Here is a 21,047-nt window from a genome sequence, read left to right as displayed (position 1 = left end):
ACCAAGAATACTAGCTTCACCTAATACTGCTGCCCTACCCGGCTGTTCTGGGATCTGTGTTATCAGCACTCATGTCAGCATGCAAATCCTCATGCTGCCTTCACCCACATTTCACTGCCATCCCTCATTTAGGCCTAGATGAGAAATCCCCACTCCATAGATGAAGGGATGCCCAGTTTTTAATGGGATCACTGTCCTCTCACCTTGTCCTTTGGTCCTGCTCCTGGATCCCACCTTTGTGCCATTCCCAGTCTGCCACTGATTCCCAGGAGCAGAGCCCAGCACCTCCCTATGCTTTTCCTTCTCAGGGAGCTGCAGGAGAAGTAAGGTACCTCTTGGCCTCCTCCAGAATGAACAGCCCATTGCACCCTCAACCCCTCCTCACAAGACCTGACTTCAGCCCTATTACCAGCTTTATTGCTATCCTCTGAATGCTTCCAAGGACATTAACATCCTTTTCATGTTGTGGGGAACAGAACTGCACACAATACTCATCAACCCTAAATTTAGCAGGAGCATCACCTCTTTTGACTGGTAGGCTATGCTGTGTTTGATGATTCCCAAAATGCATTTTTCCAAATGCAATATTTTTTGTAATATTCCTACTGTAGACATTTTAGCTACATGGTTGAAATTAATGTGAAGAGAAAAAGGCTGCCAGGTGCAGTCTGGACATAATGCACGAAAATCACAGAGCTGGCTAGATAAGAGAATGTAGAAATGCTTAATTGCAGTTAGAATGATCTCCAGTGCAAGAGTACAAGTGAATCTTTTCACAAGCTTGCCAAATGAAGGAAGCATTGAAGCCACATTATCAAAACTGGAGATTACTAATCAAGAACTGCAGTTAACAGCTGGGCTTGGTTCATCTTTCAACATTTACTACTCAGCACGGGGACTCCCACAGATGTTGAGATGGATTCACCCCCTTTGGCAACTGACAAGGAAAGGATTCACTCATCTTAGTGTCAGATGGGATAGAATGGTTTTATTTAGAGTGTCTGGTAAGACACTATGTTTTTGTTCTAGGAGAAAACACACCAGTGCTTATAGTTCTGCTAAGCAGAGTTGTACAGAGCCAAGGCCATTTGCAGCAAAGGGCCCAAGGTGCTGAACGGGAGCAGAATTAGGACAGCTGACTTAAACTAACCAAGGGGATATGCCATACCATATGGCATCATGTGGATGGAGTTTTGAAGGGGGTGGGAGTATAATCTATATAATATATAATAATATATATTATAAATAATATAATCTTCTGCTCATGGGAAGCTGGGCATTGGCTGGGGGGGTGGCAAGCAGTTGCTTGTGCATCACTTATTATATGCATTCGTATGTATTTATACACATATGTATATTATATATTGTCACAATTATTTTCCTTTTCCTTTTTTTTGTCTTAGTAGATAGTTTTATCACAACCCATGACTTCTACTTTGTTTATTTTTCTTCTCAGTTCTCTCCTTGGTCCCACTCAGATGGGGGGGGGAAGAGGGAGTGAGCGAATGACTGGTGCTGGGCCATCTGTTGAATTAAACTGTAACAACTCTCCAGCCAGGTGGTCACAGCTGTGCACCTTTGGTGCAGGAGCTATGAGGCAATATGCCACAGCAAATATAAAGGAGTATTCAGTATACGCAGGGCTTCTTGTAAATGAGCATTGAGAACTTCCCATGAGTGGTAAATGCCTGGAAGTCACAGGAGATGTATGACACATTATAACGTCAGGCCTGTCTAAGAAGGCAGTTTATCGGGGAGTCCCATTGGCTGCCACAGCAACAGACCATGAAGAACCAGGGGGAAGTGAGATGCAGGGAATGTAAATAATATCTTTATTGCTTGTCAGAATGTCAAACATCTACTTTTTCATGGATTTGGGCACTAGCTACTTGTATTTTTATTTCCCTATATTTCTTTTTTTTTTATTGTTTTGGCCTAAGTATTTCAAGAAAAAGGCATTTTCCTCATGATCTAAAAATGACAGGCAGTCTCAGATGTGCTTGAAAGGCACCTGGACTGCCTACTTGTTCATTGTAGGTGAAAAAACTATTTGATTATAAATTATTTCTTAAGTTTTTAGAGATAATACTTGTGTTGTTTTTGTTTTTTTTGTTTGTTTGTTTTTTGTTTTTTTGTTTTTTTTTTAGATTTTAGGCAGTATAATCAAATTAAATGCATTCTTTACTTTTGAAGAGTTTTAGATTATGTTCACAAACCTTGGCTATACTGAAGTGTGAGTATGTGAAATGATACACTGGAAAAAGCAATGGGGTGTGCCCTTTTTATACAGTACTTCTTTAAGATGTTTAATACGTACACAGTTCCTTCCCTGGAATAATAACATCAACTTCCCTAGTAAAAAAAAAATCAATAGAAAAAAGAGAATAGAACTGTTGCAAACTTTGATGCTCAGTTGGTTACCTTTTATTTTCTGCTACAATTAGCCAAGATTTCCTATATACGTTTTACTAACTTCATCATTAGAAGACTAAGATAAAATTGGATTCTTCACTCAGAATCAGTAAACTATATGAAGTTGGTTTTTAAGATTATTTGTTTTCATATGCTTATAACTCCCCTACTACACCATTGAAAATTAATAACTATACATATAAATGATCAGGAAAAAAAGATTAGTGGAGTGATATCTTACTTTTTCAAGTTAACACTGAGATGAAGAGAGTGGGATAGGTAATCTCTCCAATTGTAAGTCTGAGAAAACAGGGAGATAGTGGTTGCAGTGTTACAGGGAGTGTGTCCTGCACTGATGCTATAGATTAAGAAAGAGCTGCTACAGCCATGCCCTCACACAACATTTCTCCTAAACCCTAGAAGGATGCAGTCCTCAGTATTTATTTAGTGACCTCCAGTGAAACCAGTACAGCTAATTCAGTGTTGATAACGTTCTTTCTTTTGATAGACGTTTACATGATCTGTTTGGGAAAACTCACTTTCTGCTTGTTTTCAGCCACATCTGTACCAGATTGTACGGAGGCTGAGGGATCTATACTTTTGTTTCAATGTATATTGCAACATTTTTATTGCATTCCACAGGTCCTCCAGTAAACGTTACTTGCAATATTTTTATCAACAGTTTTGGATCAGTCACAGAAACCACAATGGTAAGTGCTATGATGCCATTGGCAAGAGAACAACAATACTTAATATATGTCATGAACACAACCTGTCAATTTTTCTATTTATTGTTCAACTTGCAGGTCCTCCTGTAAATGTTACCTGCAACATATTTATCAACAGCTTTGGTTCAATAGCAGAAACTACAATGGTGAGTGGGACTGGTCATTGAAGCCATCTTGTGAAGGAGTGGGATGTGATGTAGAATAGAGATGCTCTAGACATGGGAACATTTATTAAGTTCTTAAATATACTAATTTCAGCTAAATTAAAATACAAGTTTTATAAAATAACTTTATTTATAAAAACCTGTTGAACTCAACTATCACATCTTAATATATATCTGTAGTTGCCCATAGTCTGTATTGACTGTGATGGCAGTAACTACAGGCATGCCCAAGGCAGTTTTCCCAGATGTTAGCACTGCAAAGGCAGAAAAGTTGCTGGAACTCAGCTGTGGGGCTGCTTGCCAAGGGCTCAGTGTTTGAGTGGTTCTACAGTCCTTGCTGAATTATCTGCTGCTGCAGACTGGGCTGACAGAAATACCTGAACCGTCTCATTTAACTTAGCTATATCTCTGAATTTAGAAATCACATCGGTAGCTCAAGTAAATGCACAATATAGCTATGAGTAGACTTCATTATTTTCAGGGCCAAAATCATACTAGAAAGTGTTGGGACTGCAGATGATGAAAATTTTTATTTTGACTGAATTCAAAGAACACTATCAGCCATAAAATAACTACCAAAGTCAAAAATTCATTTTAATATTTAAGAAGTTAAATAGTTAAAATTACCAATTGAAATTAGTATTTCAATACGAGATAAGATTTTTAAAAATTGCTGAAGTTTAGGATTAAGAAATAATAAGAAAAATAATGGTGGTGACAATTGTTGTCTAATTTTCTTTTTTAGTCTGAAATCTAAAAAAGCTAAACTTTCATTTTCTTTAATACTTGCTGAGGAAAAGCAAATCCAAGTGCATGTAAGAGTGGTTACTTTCTCAAGCACACATGCACTTGACTAATGAGTTTAATACTAAGAACATTTTTTTTTTGTGTGGTTCTCATATAATGTGATAAAGATATAGTAATTACCAGGTGCATGTGTGTATCCATTCTCTAAAAGACCTTGCAACAGATCCCAGTTTTACTTTATATTCTTTAAGTTTCCTCTTCCATAAAGTAATCTAAACAGAGAGTTCCCACCTTCACTGAAATTTTGCGAGAGTTATGCACATTGCCTCAGGGCACAATGTTCAGGCCTTCCTCTTTTTTTTTTTTTTTTTTTTTTTCCTTTTAAAGCCAGAGTCAATAAATGTAGGACTGCAGGACTGAGTTCTTGTTAAAGAAAAATAAACTTGTTACCTACTGAAGTTACAGCAAAGAGCTGTTTTCTATTATAAAATAAGATAAATATTGGCTTGAAATAATTGCCTTCTGAAGGAAGAAAAGATATTTTGTCTAATTCAGGCATTTTATTTAACATTAAAATACTTTATTCATATGTAATTGCTTGAAAAAAATCTACAGCAGTTATTTAACATTTTCTAGAGGAAAAAAGGCAAGTAGTTACTAAAACAATTTGCTTTCTTAAATAGTGTAGGAAAGATTCTTCTATAAATGACACAGCTATAAAATACATAGTTAAAAAGTAAACAGAGAACAAAGTTTTAGAATATGTAACCATAGCCTTTTAAAAACAACTTAAAATAGAACTAAAACCAAGTTTTATATGAAAACTCCCTTAACCTTTATTTAAAATAATTATCAGCAGACAACATTTTGAAAACTTTGCTTTCCTATGTTTAAAGAGTTTGAAAAGACAGATATGAATGTAGACTTTTTTATCCAGCTGTGTCTGTTGATCTTAAGATGTAAAGACATTAGCATAGCTTTAAGTAGCAGAAAAATCCTGCACGTCACTGGCTTTACAAGATGGCATTCAATGAAAATATTTGCACGACCTAATGCTGATTGCATTAATTAGACTCCTTCATTGCTTTGATTAAATCCCCTCATTGCATTTTACCGTCTATCAAATATGTTAATGTGCACCTTTTCAATGTTCATTAACACATTCTGCTGAAAACAGCTAAACATTCAAGTTGATAAAAACAAAGACTGTTGGCTTTCTTATTTCGCTTTGTTCATGATGCTGGAAAGTGTGGAAAAAGTTCTCTTAGATATTGTTTGGTACTTTGATATTCACTTTCTTAATGCTGTAACTTCTTTAGAGACAAAGTGACTAGTTTTAGGATGTTTAAAAACCGGTCTGAGAGGCAGACATCAATTGCTGTTGCAGCTACTTTGTTTTTCTGAAATAAATACAATTGTGCTAAAAATGTTGGCATCCCTTGTGATAAACAATGAGTTTTGTTTGACCTCTAGGATTCTTTTTCCCTATAAAATGCACTTGATCATTTTGATCAATAAATAAAAAATTAAATTAAAACCCTGGATTGTTAGTCAAAAAGGGACATTCCAGCCTGAGGGGACAGGGATGCTTAGTGAAACTGTATGTATATACTGAAGGGATGTTGTCAAGATATAACTTTGAAGAGCTGCAATAGCTCACTGGAAACCTTGGGAAATGAAAACTTGTTTAGAGAGGCTTTCAGCAGGAGGAACGTGGCAAACTGGATTACAGTCCCATACCTACTAAATTCATTCAGTTCTCAATAATGTTAGCAGGAGTATCTTCTGTTTTCTTGTTAGGATAGACAGCAGGAGTACATTTATCCCTGTGTGAATAGCTAGCACAACTCATGCATTTTCTTCTAAAAGTTAAAACCTATTTAACTGAGGAAAGAAACAGAGTTGTGCACTGACTCTCTTCAAAAAGGTTAACCACTGTCTTCATGAGTTTGGCTCCCAAAGATTTACAGAAACAAAATGCCAATGTGTGAGACTCTCTGCACTATTATGTACAGGTGGGACAGCATCATGATTTATTTTGATTTGTTCCAAAAGCAAGTTTCTTCCACATTAAAATGATGTATATTATACCAAACCAAAATATTTAAAAGGCCAGACCAGAGTCAAGATGGAACTGTTGGAAATTTTCTTTATTGATCCACATGTCATCATTTAAACTCTAATTTGCAAAGAAAGGGGGGGGGGAAAAAAGACATTCCTGTGTAACTTCACAGAATAAAGTGATTGTGCCAGTATGCTTTATATCTAATTTTAGAAGCATTCATAAACACAGTATGCAGCAGAAAATTCAGTGTTGTTGAATATCACAGATGAGTAATCTGCATCAGGCTGGGCAAAGTCCCAAAATATTCAAATGTCCAGTGTCACTAATGACCAGGATATTTTAGCTATCAGCTGTAGGAGAAGCTAAGAGCAGTTCCTACATTCATGAGCTAATGGTTAATTACAGAAATGACTAACTGTGGGGACATTTTTACTGTAGTTACGCCCTGTAATCAATGACTGAGTATGCAGCAGGTTCTCTGTTGGGATAAACGCATCAAACTCCATTTTAGGGAGAAAAGATCTTAGCCGTGGCTGTGTGGATGATATTCCCATTAGAAAACATACATTGCAAATCAATTTATTAGATCCCAATTTGAGCAAATGAGCAATTTGCATACACAGTTTAAACTGCACAAAGGACTCCCACTGATGTCACTAGGGACACCCTACATACTCAGGTGTCTAGTTAAACAAGATCTTTTCTGTTATGGCCTTGAAATAGATTATTAGAACACTATTATTCAGTTAGCATTCATATTTTGCACTTGGAGAGAAAATAGTCTCTCTGGTCAGCCACTCCTATGTCTGCAAGACCAGCTAGGTTTGCAGTTAGCATCAGACATCTGACTTAACACCTGGGGTATTAATGTGATTGAAGGGGAGGATGGGAAGAAAGATAACATCAAAGAGGAGTAAGTCCAAAGCATGTTTGGAGACAGAAAACAGCACTGAAAAGGGAGTGGGGCTTCCCAGCACTCCGTGTCAAAGTAGTGCCTGAGGCTAAAGGACCACAGAGCTTTGCTGAAGGCTTGGAGGGGGAACCTGGGGTCTGTGGAGCTGATATCCTTAACTTTGCCCAGCCTGAGGAAAATAGAAAACATTTCTCTCTAGACTTCTGTAACAGAACTTAGTATATGTGGACTGAGTCCCTAAATCTTCATATAAATCTAATTAAACTGCTCAGAAGAATATTTCTTTAGTGTATTAGCATTGTCCTGGTCTTATGGCTTGAGACAGAGGAAAACTCTTTATCTGAGTTGCCTTGAGCTATCACTGGCATCAGTACTGCAACTGAGATTGAAAATTCAGGTCCACACTTCTCATTCAGAGCAGTGGTTCTGTCAGAAAGGATTTGTGGAGCAGGTGTACTTGTGGTAGTGTAGGAGTGCATTACTACAGTCCTCCTACTCCTACCCTCAGGAACTTGCAAAACACACACCATAGGCTGCCTGAGCTCCATGTTGAGATATCATCCTCAGGAGAGTTTTTCTCTGGGAGATAGTTAAAGTGTTAGCACAGGAAAAGTAAATTCAAAATTCTACACATGATTACATCTGACTGTGTAAATGCACGTCCCTCCTGGCTGCTTATTCCACAAGCAGAAGAGGAAAAATATAATCATGGCTTTATGGTGTGAAAGTTATATTTCCATTTTTAATTTCTTATTGACATATTTTTATATATACATAAATAAACATATGTTTATAGATAGTGAAGCCAGTCAGAGAGAAACAAATGTTTCAGTGCTGTTTTCTTTCTAACAGCACAGTCTGTAGTGAAAAAAAACTTTTTGAAGTGTATCGGTATGATGGCTCTAATATATTTATGAAGGTGTATGCTGAAAAATATCATATAATCCTACTGGCATTATTTATGCTTTTGGTATAATATATATCATATGTAAGCCCTCCTACAAATAAGGATTTTCCTGACTCGCTTTTGTTTGCTAAATCACCAACTGCAGGAGTTCATGAAAGAATATTTATTTTTAGATATTTCTTCTCAATTTGCTGACTTGACTGGTTTATGATTTCTGTGTCATGGGTGAAGAAATACCTCTGCTTTCCACGGATTTTGTTACGTATCTTATTTCAAATAAACGTGAAAAAGTGTTACATGACTAGTTATAATGATTATATAGTATAATTTCATTTACTGATAACACCTCTTGCCTTCTTTTAAGTAGAGAGAAAATAGAAAGTTCTCCTGTCTTCATAACTAAAACTGTCTTATACAAACTTGTAAGGCAGTTTCTAAGATCAGGAAGCAAAGGAAAATATGCTCAGGGTTGGTGCATTCTTGCAATATTTGATGATATTTTATAAGCTCAGTACAGCGAGTAACAACTTGATTTTAAACTGTTATGAAACAAAACCATCATAAAGAGCACAGTGGCTTGTGACAAATAGTTACGAGCTTTTGCAAGATCTTTAAAAAGCATGCCATTCATATAGGCTGCTATCTGTTCTGTCTTGCTCTGATTAGATGTTTTGATTCACGTCTACCCAAGAGCAAAATAGAAATAATAAAGAAAGCAAGTGAATACACATTACCAGTGAAATTGTGAAACATCATCCTATAGGTCTCAAAAACTGTATTAGTTTATATGTTAGAAATATTCTGCCAGGGCAACAGCACACTTCATTGTGAATCTACCAAGTGAATGGTGGGAACACCAAAGGTTGGTGGTCCTCATTCCACAACTCTAATCGGAGTGAGAATATTTGTTTACATTTCAAGGGTGTTTTATATTTGTTTACATTATTTGTTTACATTTCTTTAGACTGATAAAGTTCAGTGCCCTATCTAAATGCGTGTGAACTTACACATTTTCCAAGTCAAAAGCGTAGTTTTGCCTTTTTAATGTACTGCAGCTACCCCCAAACAAATCCTAAATGTGAGGCTTTGTACAGTTGATGGTATTATTTGCTAATGTAATTTTTCGGGTAATATAATCTATATAAATATTATTAAATATTTTCCTTTTAGAGTAATAGTAGGTGTATTTTAAGAGAGTATTCACAGAATATCTAACTGTGGTAATGTAAGGCAAATGTATGCTATAATTGCAAGGAAAGATAGGCGAAATTATGTTCTTACTTGCTGACTTTGGAAATACAGAGGAGAATAGGCACTAGCAGTTTTCCATTCCCTCCACTGGATTCTGGATTAGACCCTAAAAGCTCTTTTCACACACCCTTTTAATAGCCAGTTCTCAACATGGTGTTAATTCTGGTTCTAAATGAACCTCTATGTAATTGCTGTCTTCCCAGTTGTGACTAACAGACCACTGAGCAGAAGAATGCAATTAGAACAATTTTAAGAGGATGCAGGAGAGAGAAGTAAATGAAAGAACGTACAGAGAAAAGCATATGGTGGATGGAAAAAGGATAGAGACAGTAAATAAGAAGTGCTGATTTAATTTCTTCTGTGCAAATCTGGCTTCGCTGAAATTAACAACTATTCACGAGTACATTAGAAATAATTGATTTATGTATTGGAAATAATTTATTTGAATTAGCAGTTTTATAACAAATTTGTTGAAATTCTATGTAGCTAACCACAGTGCTTTTTAACTTTCCAAATACCACTGGGATAAAACGTTGTACTTGTAAGAGAGTTATATTTAACATTGGAGGTTGCAGTTGATATTTTCTTCATAACTGAAGTAATTTTGATTTGGAAAATGTAACAGTTTGTTTGGTTCAGTATGATATTCAGACTGCTTTATTTTCAAATGACAACTCTTGCATTCAAAGGATGGCATAAATGTTTGCTATAATGCTGAAATAAGTCTGAACCATAAAGAAAGCTAAAGTGAGCTTCCAGTTTTTCTAAGTGGCTCAATAACCTCTTTACATGGCATTTCTGTAGGACTACAGAGTGAACATTTTTTTGAGACAGCAGTGGAACGATTCACGCCTGGCTTACAGCGAATATCCTGATGATTCCCTGGATTTGGATCCCTCCATGCTGGACTCTATTTGGAAACCAGATTTGTTTTTTGCCAATGAAAAGGGAGCAAACTTCCATGATGTCACAACAGACAATAAGCTGCTAAGGATTTCTAAGACTGGAAAAGTGTTGTACAGTATCAGGTAAACCAGTTAACTTTATCTGCTCTTCATCCCATTCCTTCCTCTTACTCCCTGTTTTTTTCTAGATGTAGCTAGGCTTGGAGAACACAATTTACATATTTGATTTTTTATTATCCATGTGTACAACCAAAATGAGATTTAATCACAGCAGGATAGAAGGAAAATTTGCCTACATTCCTTTACTAAGTCTCTTAGTTCTCACAAGATGGTAAGTTGCACAGCGGTACTTTCTAGCCTTGCTGGAAACTTTATGTTGTCTACTACTTTACTGATATGCCTCAGGAATTCCCATCAGCATTATTAGCTGAAGTCACTCCTCTTACAAAGAAAAAAAAATACCAACTCTTCCATAGTTTGTCAACTGCAATTCAAAAATAAAGGGGAATATTATCTTAAGTGGCTACCGAAAACCTGAAGTAAAAATTGGCTTGAAACACAACAAATTTGACACACAAGTCTCAGGGTAATTGGACGTATCTGTTCACAGATAGAAATAATTGGAATTATGGAAAGCTTTTTTTTTTTTTTTTATACTAAATGCACTGAAGTGTGTGTCATGTGATTGGATTTAGGCTGAATGGATAAATGCAGTGTGACAAAATACAATTGAATATTATCTGATGAAATGGGACATATGTGAAGAACCAATTGCATTGCAAAAGCATCAAGAACAGCAAATCTGCAATATTTGTTTAATATTCAGCTTACTGTGTGCTGTTAATTTAGTATAAAAAATCATGGTGAAAAACACTGCATTATTGCAACAGTTTAGAAAGATAATATTGTGTTCTGTGTTTTCCTAGGATGCTTTGCAGTCAGTTTCCTGCATGGTGAAAAGTAAACATGGTAGTACCCATTTAACTGATCTGTTTATTGAATTTACTCACCTGTAAGGAAAATCAGCTCTTAAGACTGTAGTTTCTCATCAGGCATTCTGGTTCATGACCGGAATTTTTTCTGAGGAATTATTATTGATCCAGGTTAAGGACAACTGAGTTCTCTAGGATGCTAAATTAATAAACAGTAACATAACATTTCCTCCATTTACTTAATTCCTTTGGAAATTCCTTGATAAGAACTTAACTATGTTTGGATGGATCAGTCAGCATGGAACATAAGTGTTTACTGAGCAAGATTTCAAATTAACATACCTGAACAGTCTGGGAAAAATAGTAGCACAGAAGAGTGAGACTAGCACTAGCAGAGTGATAAATATGCTGTCACTTACAAATATTTCTTGTTTCCCTCTCAGAAAGAAATGAATGCAACTGTTTGTTTGAATGACATCAGCCACCACCTTATTGGAGGCAACAGTGCAGCTGAGTGCTGTTCTGAATACAGATGGATAATTTCCCTGACATTTGTTCATGCAGGAAAAATAATATTTCAAGCTGTCATACCACATTTGTAAAATTCCCACTCCTAAATACAAATATGTGAAGTAGAGTAAGCAATATTCCAATGAAGGTCTAAGAAAATCAGTCTTACCTGGTGCCTCTAATATGGCATATAATTTTGAGTAATATTTTACAGGGAAGAAAACTTTCTCCAGTACTGAACTTTGAAGTTAGAAGTAATTAGAAAAACTTCTCTATGTGCTGTTTGTCAATTTCTTTTAGTTGTGTTATGCTGAAACAAATAATATTTTAGTGATTTGTTTCAGTGCACTGAGGTTGGTAAAATGTTGCCATTTTCACTCACAAACCAACCAGACCTAGCCTGATGTAATGGTATTTAACTTTTAACATTTAGATGCTCCTCATCTTTAAAATGCTTTTAATACACATCTGGAAAGTGACATTGTGGTCTATTTTGTCGTATGTTCAAATTTAATAGAAGCAAGGGCAAATTTGTCTTGTATACATGTAAACCACTGTCTCTACTAAATGAGTTTAGAACAACTCCCTGTAATAACTGGGTAAGAACTGGGGTGTGGATATTATACAGCAGCAGCATTCATCTTCCCTTTAGACTTCATCTGGAAGTGGAAATATGCTCTCTTAGAGGCATGCGTGGCTTATGCTGCTAAATGCCATGAAAAGCAAATCCTGCCCTTTCTGAGAAGAATTTGGACCTAATATGATCCTTATTTTACATTTGGTGTAGGATATATGTGCTCAGGTAATTTACTGCAGGATCACAGAGGGTTTAGACCTGCGTTACCTCCACCACAACACATTGCTTTTGGAATTCTTTTGTAGAATCACAGAATCATTGAAGTTGGAAAAGACCACTAAAATCATCTAGTCCAACTTTCAACCCATCAGCACCATGCCCACTAACACATGTCATTCATGTCACCTCATTATAAGCAAGAGTCAGTTTGCCTTTCTTTTAGTAAGGGATTATCCATCTTGCATTCATTGGTGATGTTAGGCATGACATAGATTTCTGTCACTGTTTTCCACACCGTTGTTAGCTATTATGATCATGGTTGCAGTCTACTAAATCTATTCTCTGGGAGTTGTTATGGAATTAAAGCCAGAGTGGCTGATGTACTCACCTATGAATCATATAAGTAAGTTTAGGATTCTAAACCTATTTTTAGGTATTTTCTGCATGCTCGGATGACTACTTTGGTATTTGTTTTAATCTCAGATATCATGGTATATATGCTATATAAAACCTGAGGCAAGACTGGTACAGAGAAAGAGCTTCTGAGCTTACAATACTTGGAAATGAAGGATATGAGGAACATGAAGGATTATGGAGCTATAGTGATTTAAGTCCATTTTCACAATAAAATCTTCATTATTTTGAAGAAAATTTGAAGTTTTAAGGTAGAGGATGACATTTTGCTCCAGACCTGGAAGCTAAATGGCACACAGCCCATGTCTTTAGAGAAAACCAGTCTAAGTCCTTGTGTACTGCAGAGCAGCCAAAAACCTCTGGGAAGGAATTCGGCATTGCTCAGTATCACAGATATATACACTTTTGTCCCTAGTGAGGTGACAACAGCTCTTAGAGGTGCATGCATTTTAGAAGTCAGCAGTTACAGTAAAGTTATATTCAGCAAGCAACTGCACTTCAGTCAAGATAAGTCTCAGTGGCACTCTTTGAGCTGCACAGCACTGTTAAATAACTATAGTTTTTGTTTTAAAGCTCTCTGCAGAGAGTGCTCAATGAGAGGGGTTCATTATAGCAGTGTTCAATATAATTGGCTTATGTTGTGTATATACTGAATGCTGAAAAACAATGAGACTAAATCTCAGCCCACACAGCGTCACCCTCCAGATGCCTGTGACTCATCCCTCTGAGCTCACAACCCTTGAATGATCTCTGCATGGGCTGGATTTTGTAGAAGGACTACAAACTTGGAAAGAATGGCAGTGCTATATGATGATACTGACAGTCTTGTTCCTGACACTCATATTCTGTATGACACCTGGATTTTGTGTTGTGTACACTGTTGAACTGATTTTATGTTCCAAGGGCAAGGATCATATCTTCCCTGTCCCACTCTGGGCAGCTGGGACACCAACAAAATGCTAAAGACCCTCATAGGAGGCTTTGCCTTCTTTTTGAGCCACACATTTGTGGTACCTGATTCCCACAAACTCATTTCAGGCTGCCAGAACATTAGCATCTGCTGAAAAGCTTATTTTAGCAAAGTGGATGGAAAGTGGAAGGTGGTTTTTTTTTCTATTATACATTCATTGCCTCCCTCTCCTTTTAATATTTTCAGTGCATCTTAGTCATATGATCTTGATGCAGAAGGCAGTACTGTAGCACTGATCCATGGCATTGCACCTGCGTTATACTGGACAGGAAGATAAAGAGGCTGAAACTATTTTTTTTTTCTATCAGCTGCTCCACTAAGCACCTTGTATTCCCAGTAGTCATATAAAAGAGAGGCTGTCCTCCGAAATGTAGGGCCACTCCATTTAGCCAGAAAGAGTTACAAAACAGATTACTTCACATTTTTAAAACATGTAAAGAATTTAGAAAATGTTTTTCATAGTTTGATGAGAGAATCATGTGGAATTTTAGGGAGTCGATTTGAACAAACTCACAAATTATTTTTCTTCCTTATATTCCAAGAACAATTAAATACCTAGGAAGAAATTCCTCAAGTCTTTCAGAGTATCATTTTTTTGGTCTTCATTTATTTTCACAGCATATTAAATTTTGCAGTAATTTAGGAAACTGCTTCTTTATGTTTCAACTCTTGACCCAGATTTGGTAGTTAAATGTTATTATGGATGAAAGCTGTATCTACCAGAGAGCAGCACTGTTTGGTTGGACACCATGAAACAGGAAATACAAGCTGTTGCATTGGTCTCTTTCTGCAGCTGTTCTGGAGGTGATCACTGGACCTCCATATTACAACAAGTAGATGAGGGGATGAGCTGCCACATTCAACAGCCCTCTCCTGCCTGAAAACAGCACATTTACTTGCAATACCGTCTCTTGTGCCATGTTACTCAAGTTACCAAAATTGAATCTTTGTTCTGTGGCAGTAGTGCCAATTCACAGAACACTAACCTCCTTAGATGCCCATTACTCTACATGCCATCTTAGGTTATATTAAAAGTTATGGTAACCATACCCCTCATGTAAATCATCAGAAATAATACATAGCACTTGTATTGTTCAGCTTTTCTGAGCAAAAGTCCTGTGCTTTCTAGTCTTCTTTGTCAAGTGCTTTGTCACTGTGCTCTTTGCCCTGTGGGGTAGAAGATTCTTTCCCTTCTCATTTGGCAGGTTCAAGTTGGGTATTAGGAAAAACTTCTTCATGGAAAAGGTGGTGAGGCACTGGAACAGAGAGTTAATGGAGTCACTGTCCCTGGAGATGTTCAAGAAACATTTAGATGTTGTACTGAGGGACATAGTTTAGTCAGGAAATATTGGTGGTTGTTGGACAGCTGGACTAGATGATTTAGGATGTCTTTTCCAATCTTGATGATTCTATGAAATGCAAAGCAAACTTAAAAGAAACATAATTAACACAGGCTTTCTCTTCACAATAGACTACTTGAGGGAAAGAAATTCCATAATATTCCTGAAAAAAAATGTATATGCCCATATCTTAGATTTTTAGCGATACCAAAAAATCTTTTGCCTTGTTACAGTAAATTCAGGCAAGGGTCATCTACAATAATTTCAGAGTATAACCCATATCAGCTACCCAATAAAGCATTTACACCTAATTACACTGTTGTGTGAAAATCAACAACAGCGTGGCACAGTCTAGTCTAACAGAGTGGTAGAAAATGTTACGTTCCGCAGTTCTGCACACATCCTGTGCTTAACTTTGATGACTTCAGTTTTATTTGCAATCTAGTGTTGGTATTTAAGAGGATTTGGACTTTACTATCAGCATTGTCTTTCCATGTGACAGATTAGCAGAGAGGGAGAAGAGAGACTGTTACCATGATTGGTATGTCTGTGTGCTAGGTAAGAACCCCTCTCCTAGCTCACACTGATATTTATTTTCTCAACTCCTATAAAACAGCACTGACGAAGGTGAAGCTTTTCCCTTGGAACTGAATCTTAATCAGCACAAGAACATATTCATAGAACATTATTTATTATACCAATGGCAAAACAAGTCCATGCTCATTTCCCTGATCTTCTAAAAGCAAACAAAAAAGAATCTTCATATGCATTAAAATAACTTTTCCACACTTAAGAAAATACGAGGACTGCTCCAAAAGTAATGTCTTCTGTTTCATTATATTGGCCCACAATGTTGGAGGCAGAAGTTGGTGGTATGGCAGTAGAGGTTGAATCTTCCCGCCGACATCCTGGTACATTTTGTTGCCATATGACAGATGGCAGCAGGGGGGCTCCTCCATGAAGTAAAAACAGCACCCACTGACATTCATCGACACTTGCTGAATGTTTATAGAGACCGATCAGTGAATGTGAGCACAGTGAGGAGTGGGTGGTGCATTTCAGCTGTGGCGACAGCAACAGTGAGTCACCTCCTCTGGTGCAGACTGTTACAAGCACAGCACTCAGGCTCCTGTTTATCACTGGTGACAATGCTCATGGAGGTGACTGTGTTGAAAAATGGTGTTTTCTATCTGAGATTTTGCTCTATCGAATAGTGTTATTGCACTCTTTTTAGCTGCTGTAATTTTCATGGAAATAAATAAGAGGCATTACTTTTGGAGTGACCTATGTATATAAAAAATGGTTTTAATAATAAGCAATGCTGAACTACTAGCTGAAATAGAGCACAAAAATAAAGAAGTTTTGGATTTGGCTGCTATAATATATAAAGGCAGAGGCCTTACAGACTTTGTATAACAAATAGTGCTATTATCACTAGACTTTACTAAACTGTACACTGGGACATAGTGACTTCCCAAATTGTAACTGCATGCTATGTGAATACAGTGAGTTTGACAAATTTGTCTTCCCATGGGCATGATTACAATAATAACAATGATTTCAGAGGCTAAAATACTGCAGCCTTTTATGTGAAAAGCAGCCATTCTTGTTACAGTTGAATTCTGCGTCCTTGACTTATTATTATCTGCCTACTATTCACACATCTTTTTTCTTCTTGCCCTTTTTCCTGCCTCTAATCCACCACCATATCCCTTCAGTTTGTGGTCTTTTAATTTAATGTGCTGAGATGCTTCTCATCCTTTGGGATGTTTCCCAACAGCTTCTCGACTGCACCCTCCCATCACCCATTCTGTCTTTCACTTCATCACAGCTTAGGTACAAATCCATACTGAGGATCTAGCTCTGTTTTTCCAATACCTTTATTTTTCTGTTGTGCCTAAAGTACCTGTTTTGCATAACGAATAATAAAACCTCCTAAATAAATAGTAAAGCCTAATACAGGTGTATTGTTATGCAGCTAGCACAGCCATTGTCAAAATCCTATTGATCATCTTGCTTAAGGAAAGAATAATTTACATTTTAATGACATAAAGTTAGTTGTATATTCACTTCATCAGGCATTTAAAGCAATGTAGGGATATGAACATTATACTTGAACATGTACTACCTCACTAATTCCTTTAATGCTGTGCATGTCCCTAGCTGACATAAAAAACACTGGGTGTGAAGTAAATATGAACACAGCAGAAGAGCTACTCGAACTGAAGGAAATGCTGCCAGGACAACTGGCATCAACAAATAGCTCTACACTGGTCAGAAGGAAATTTAAACTGGAAGTTACAGTGTTTCCACTCAACTATGCTTTGAATTCCCAAACAGTATTCCAATAGAAATAGTGGTGGGCATAGAGAGGAACAAGGTATCATTAAACAGAATCACAGAACACAATATCCTGAGTTGGAAGGGACCCACGCGGGTCATCGAGTCCAAGCCTTGGCTCTACATAGCAACTCTTCAGCTCAAATGCTCCTTGAGCTGCGACAAGCTGGGGCCGTGCCCACAGCCCTGTGCATCCCGTTCCCCGCCCACCGCGCTGTGGTGCAGCCCCTTTCCCTGACCCCCAGCTGCCCTCCCCTGACGCAGCTCCACGCCGTTCCCTCGGGCCCTGTCGCTGTCACACAGAGCAGAGCTCAGCGCTGCCCCTCCGCTCCCTGTGAGGAGCAGCAGCCGCCGTCAGTCCTCCCCTCAGTTCCTCTGCTGTGCGCTGAGCAAACACAGGGATCTCAGCCGCTCCTCACACCTTGCCGTGGTCAGTTTCAAAATGGATTAGATGAAATGCCTACATGTGTTCATGGATTATCAGATTTGATGGCCCAAGATGTTACCTTCTATAGCCCTATATTCTTGCATCTCAAATGCACGGGGCTCAAATACACAAAGAGAAAGCTTTATTTTTCCAAGTTAAAGAAAGTGGGAAATGCTTTTGGAAAATGATTTGTATACACACAGTTGTTCTTGGCTGACAGGATTAAACATAAAAATAAAAATTGGCCGGGGTTACTTCTGAATCCAATAGGATTGCATAGCAAGCGATGTATCTGCACACCTGCTCTCCTCCCAGGTAACAATGATGTCTGTCTTTGACTGCTGGTAACCATTTATCTATTGAATGTACATTAGAGCAGTTAAATGTTTGACAGAAAAAATGTAGGTTCAGGATCCGTTTCTAATTGAATGGCATAAAAAGTGTGTTTTCCTGTAATATCCTCACAGAGATGGAGGTCTTTTGCCAATTGCATTACAATATATGACTTGAACAAGGATGTCATCATGCCAGAGGGAAAGAAACAGCACACTAAGCACACACTGCAGGAAAATTAATATAGAAAATAACAGAGGGAAAGGAGAGATTAAACTGCATTTTTAATGGAATTCAGAATTTAGCTGCTACATAAAATCATACTTGAGTTTAATTTCTCAGATTTGCTTGAACATAAATTGGGAAATCATTTGCTGGCAAATCATGTGCTGGCATTGCGTACCTACAGACAATGCTGGCATTACAATGAGAAGTGGGATGCCCATAATAAGAATCCACCACTCTGTTCATTTGTTTGCCAGCTCCTGTTTTAAGCAATGCACGAAGCAAAGTAAAACACTGGAGGGAGAGACAACACGATCCTAAACACAGAACGTGTTACTCCAGCCTGCATCTCTTCTCACAGTTGTTGCCAATGCTCCACATCTCCTCTAAGCTCAACTTCAGCCCATTCCCATCTGACAGAAGTGAAGCTGCAGAACATGACAAACATTAGAGAGGGATTCCAGGGCTCCTCAAACATAAAGGAAAAAACAGACAGTTTGACTGTTTCGTTTAACAGGACAAAGCCTGTAGACTGTGAAAATTACCAGAATTGACATTCAAAATGATGAGTCAGGTCTCTGAAAAAATAATGAGACGAACTACAAAATGAAAAGCCCTTTAAAAGAGGAATGTCACTGGGATTTATTTTTTTTGCTTTCTGATGTATGAGCAGTGCGTGTGCTCTCCTTTCAGGCACAGATCAAGATCCCCAGGAGAGGGGGATGGGAAGGATATAAAGAGATTTTACATTCTGCTGCCTATTTCAGTGCCACTAGTCTGAATGGCATTTGCTCCTGTGTCATGCAATGCTGTCATGGTTGCTGTGCAACTCCATCTCCCCTGCCAGTTAATGGGGAACTTTGCCTGCCTGTGCTTAGGCAATATTTTTATGTTATTTCAACAGCTGTAAGAATCAAAAGTCTAATCTTCTGAAGGAAAAAAAAAAAAGAAAAAAGAAGATAAGATGTTGTTTCTAACACCAACTCCTGTCCCACCAACTAAGCTGTGGATGGGTGTCACTTGAAAGAATGAAGGGATAAGAATAGAACCCAAGAGTTATTTTCCATATCATGCCCACTCATGGTGAGGCTTTTGCTGCTTTTCATGTGTGAGGAGCCAATCATGCTTTTTGTAGGAGATAGGAAAGACTTGTGCCCTGATATGCACTATTTACATTTCCAACAGTACCTCTGAAATTCCAGAGTCTGATCCCAGTATTTTCTCATTAGGAAAAATGTTACAGAGGCAGCTGGTGTACCATAACCTGCTCACAAACACTTGCAGGTTTGTTCATGAAAATGTCATTTCCCTTCTTGTCAGACACCTGGTGCTTGGAGATCCAGATTCTCTTGTGGGATAAAGGCCTTATTTCTGGGGGAGAGCTATTGCATAGATCAAATGAGGTTCTGGGGGAGTCACAGCACACCAGCTGTTAGCTGCTTATAAGCCTGAAGTGCGTTGGAGTACAGTTTAATGTTTGCTGTGGATCAGGCAATTGTAGCTCAAATGAGATATTTTCTTACATTTCTAAAAAATGAAAGTAAATATTGGATTATGTAACATGTAAACCCAGTTCCCTAAAGGCCTAACCCAGTACTGGCAGTTCTTTACTTCAGTTTCATGTTTCTGACCATTCACAAGATGTTTATATGCATAACGTTCTAAACTGTTTTTCTAGCATTTGGGGATTATCAGAGAAGTAATACCTGTGGCTGGAGCCACAGATATTCAATATTATGATGATAAGCATTAGTATTCAAAAATTCTAAGATGAAGAAAGAGACTGGAGATGATGTTGAGAATAATCTGCTCACAAATATTGAAGAATTATTGATTTATCTTATTCATTTATTTATTGGTATGAAAAGAGTCCATCTGAGTAATCTTCACTGATGGTGCTACTTTGGCAATTATGTGTCAAAACATGGACTGACCCCATGCCTTAGTACTCCAAAGAAAACTGGGGGTGGGATGTGGCAGGAACTGGGATAAAAACAGAACAAGGGGAAAGAGAAGGGCAGCAATAAATTAGGATGCAGAGGAAAGAGGCTGGGGTTTTGAAATGGATGAATACAGAAAGGGAGAGATGTGGGGTGGACAGGATGCATTATTCTGGCTTCTATAGTAACATAAGCCACAGCTTTAAGAACTACTGTCCCCCTGCTTGCAGAAGTAGGAAACACAGAACTTTGAACAATGCTGATAAGGTATCTTTCTGAAGTGATCAGAAATGAATGATGCTGAGCTGGAGTGAGAAGAGAGACAGGCCCACAGCCCGGGTCTGAACAATTTCTCAGGATGTTCTGGTAAAACCCAGGGATGAAAGAGGGGATCTTGAGTGAAATGCTAGGTGAAGAAATACCAGCGGTGCCCTTTGTAACTTGAAGGCATTACAGGAGTCAAGAGATGCTGCTCAGGAGGACAGACCTAACATATGAAAGAAACCTCATAAAGTAGGTCCCTAGAGTATTTGAATTACAGCCCTGCCTCTGCTACAGTATCGCTCAGTAGTGGTTTCTTTTTCATTATTATTTTGTCACAGTGCTGGCTAATTTTTCACTTTCTGCTTTCTGGCTCCGCTTCTGCATTTTGTTCTGTTCAAATCCCAGGCTCAGTTCTTCCTTGACATTGGGATGGATGAGGGAAAGCAGGGAGTCACTTGGCTTTG

General features: G+C 37.8%; 1 protein-coding gene across 3 annotated transcripts in view; it reads left to right on the top strand.

Annotated features, from left to right (window-relative positions):
* GLRA2 (glycine receptor alpha 2) overlaps positions 1 to 21,047 on the top strand; it is a 128,857-nt gene that overhangs the window by 17,832 nt on the left and 89,978 nt on the right. For 2 of the 3 annotated variants that reach the window (XM_048933390.1, XM_048933391.1), the window contains 2 exons: positions 3,055 to 3,122; positions 9,992 to 10,215. In XM_048933390.1, coding sequence (XP_048789347.1) covers positions 3,055 to 3,122; positions 9,992 to 10,215 — 292 coding nt within the window. Of the gene's footprint in view, positions 1 to 3,054; positions 3,123 to 3,218; positions 3,287 to 9,991; positions 10,216 to 21,047 lie in introns of all 3 variants that reach the window. The other variant, XM_048933389.1, reaches the window with a different exon arrangement.

This window comes from Lagopus muta, chromosome 1 (assembly GCF_023343835.1).
Source record: "Lagopus muta isolate bLagMut1 chromosome 1, bLagMut1 primary, whole genome shotgun sequence".
NCBI classification, from domain to species: Eukaryota; Metazoa; Chordata; class Aves; order Galliformes; family Phasianidae; genus Lagopus; species Lagopus muta.
The sequence above is the reverse complement of the archived record's forward strand: the minus strand, read 5'-3'. Positions and strand labels throughout refer to the sequence as shown.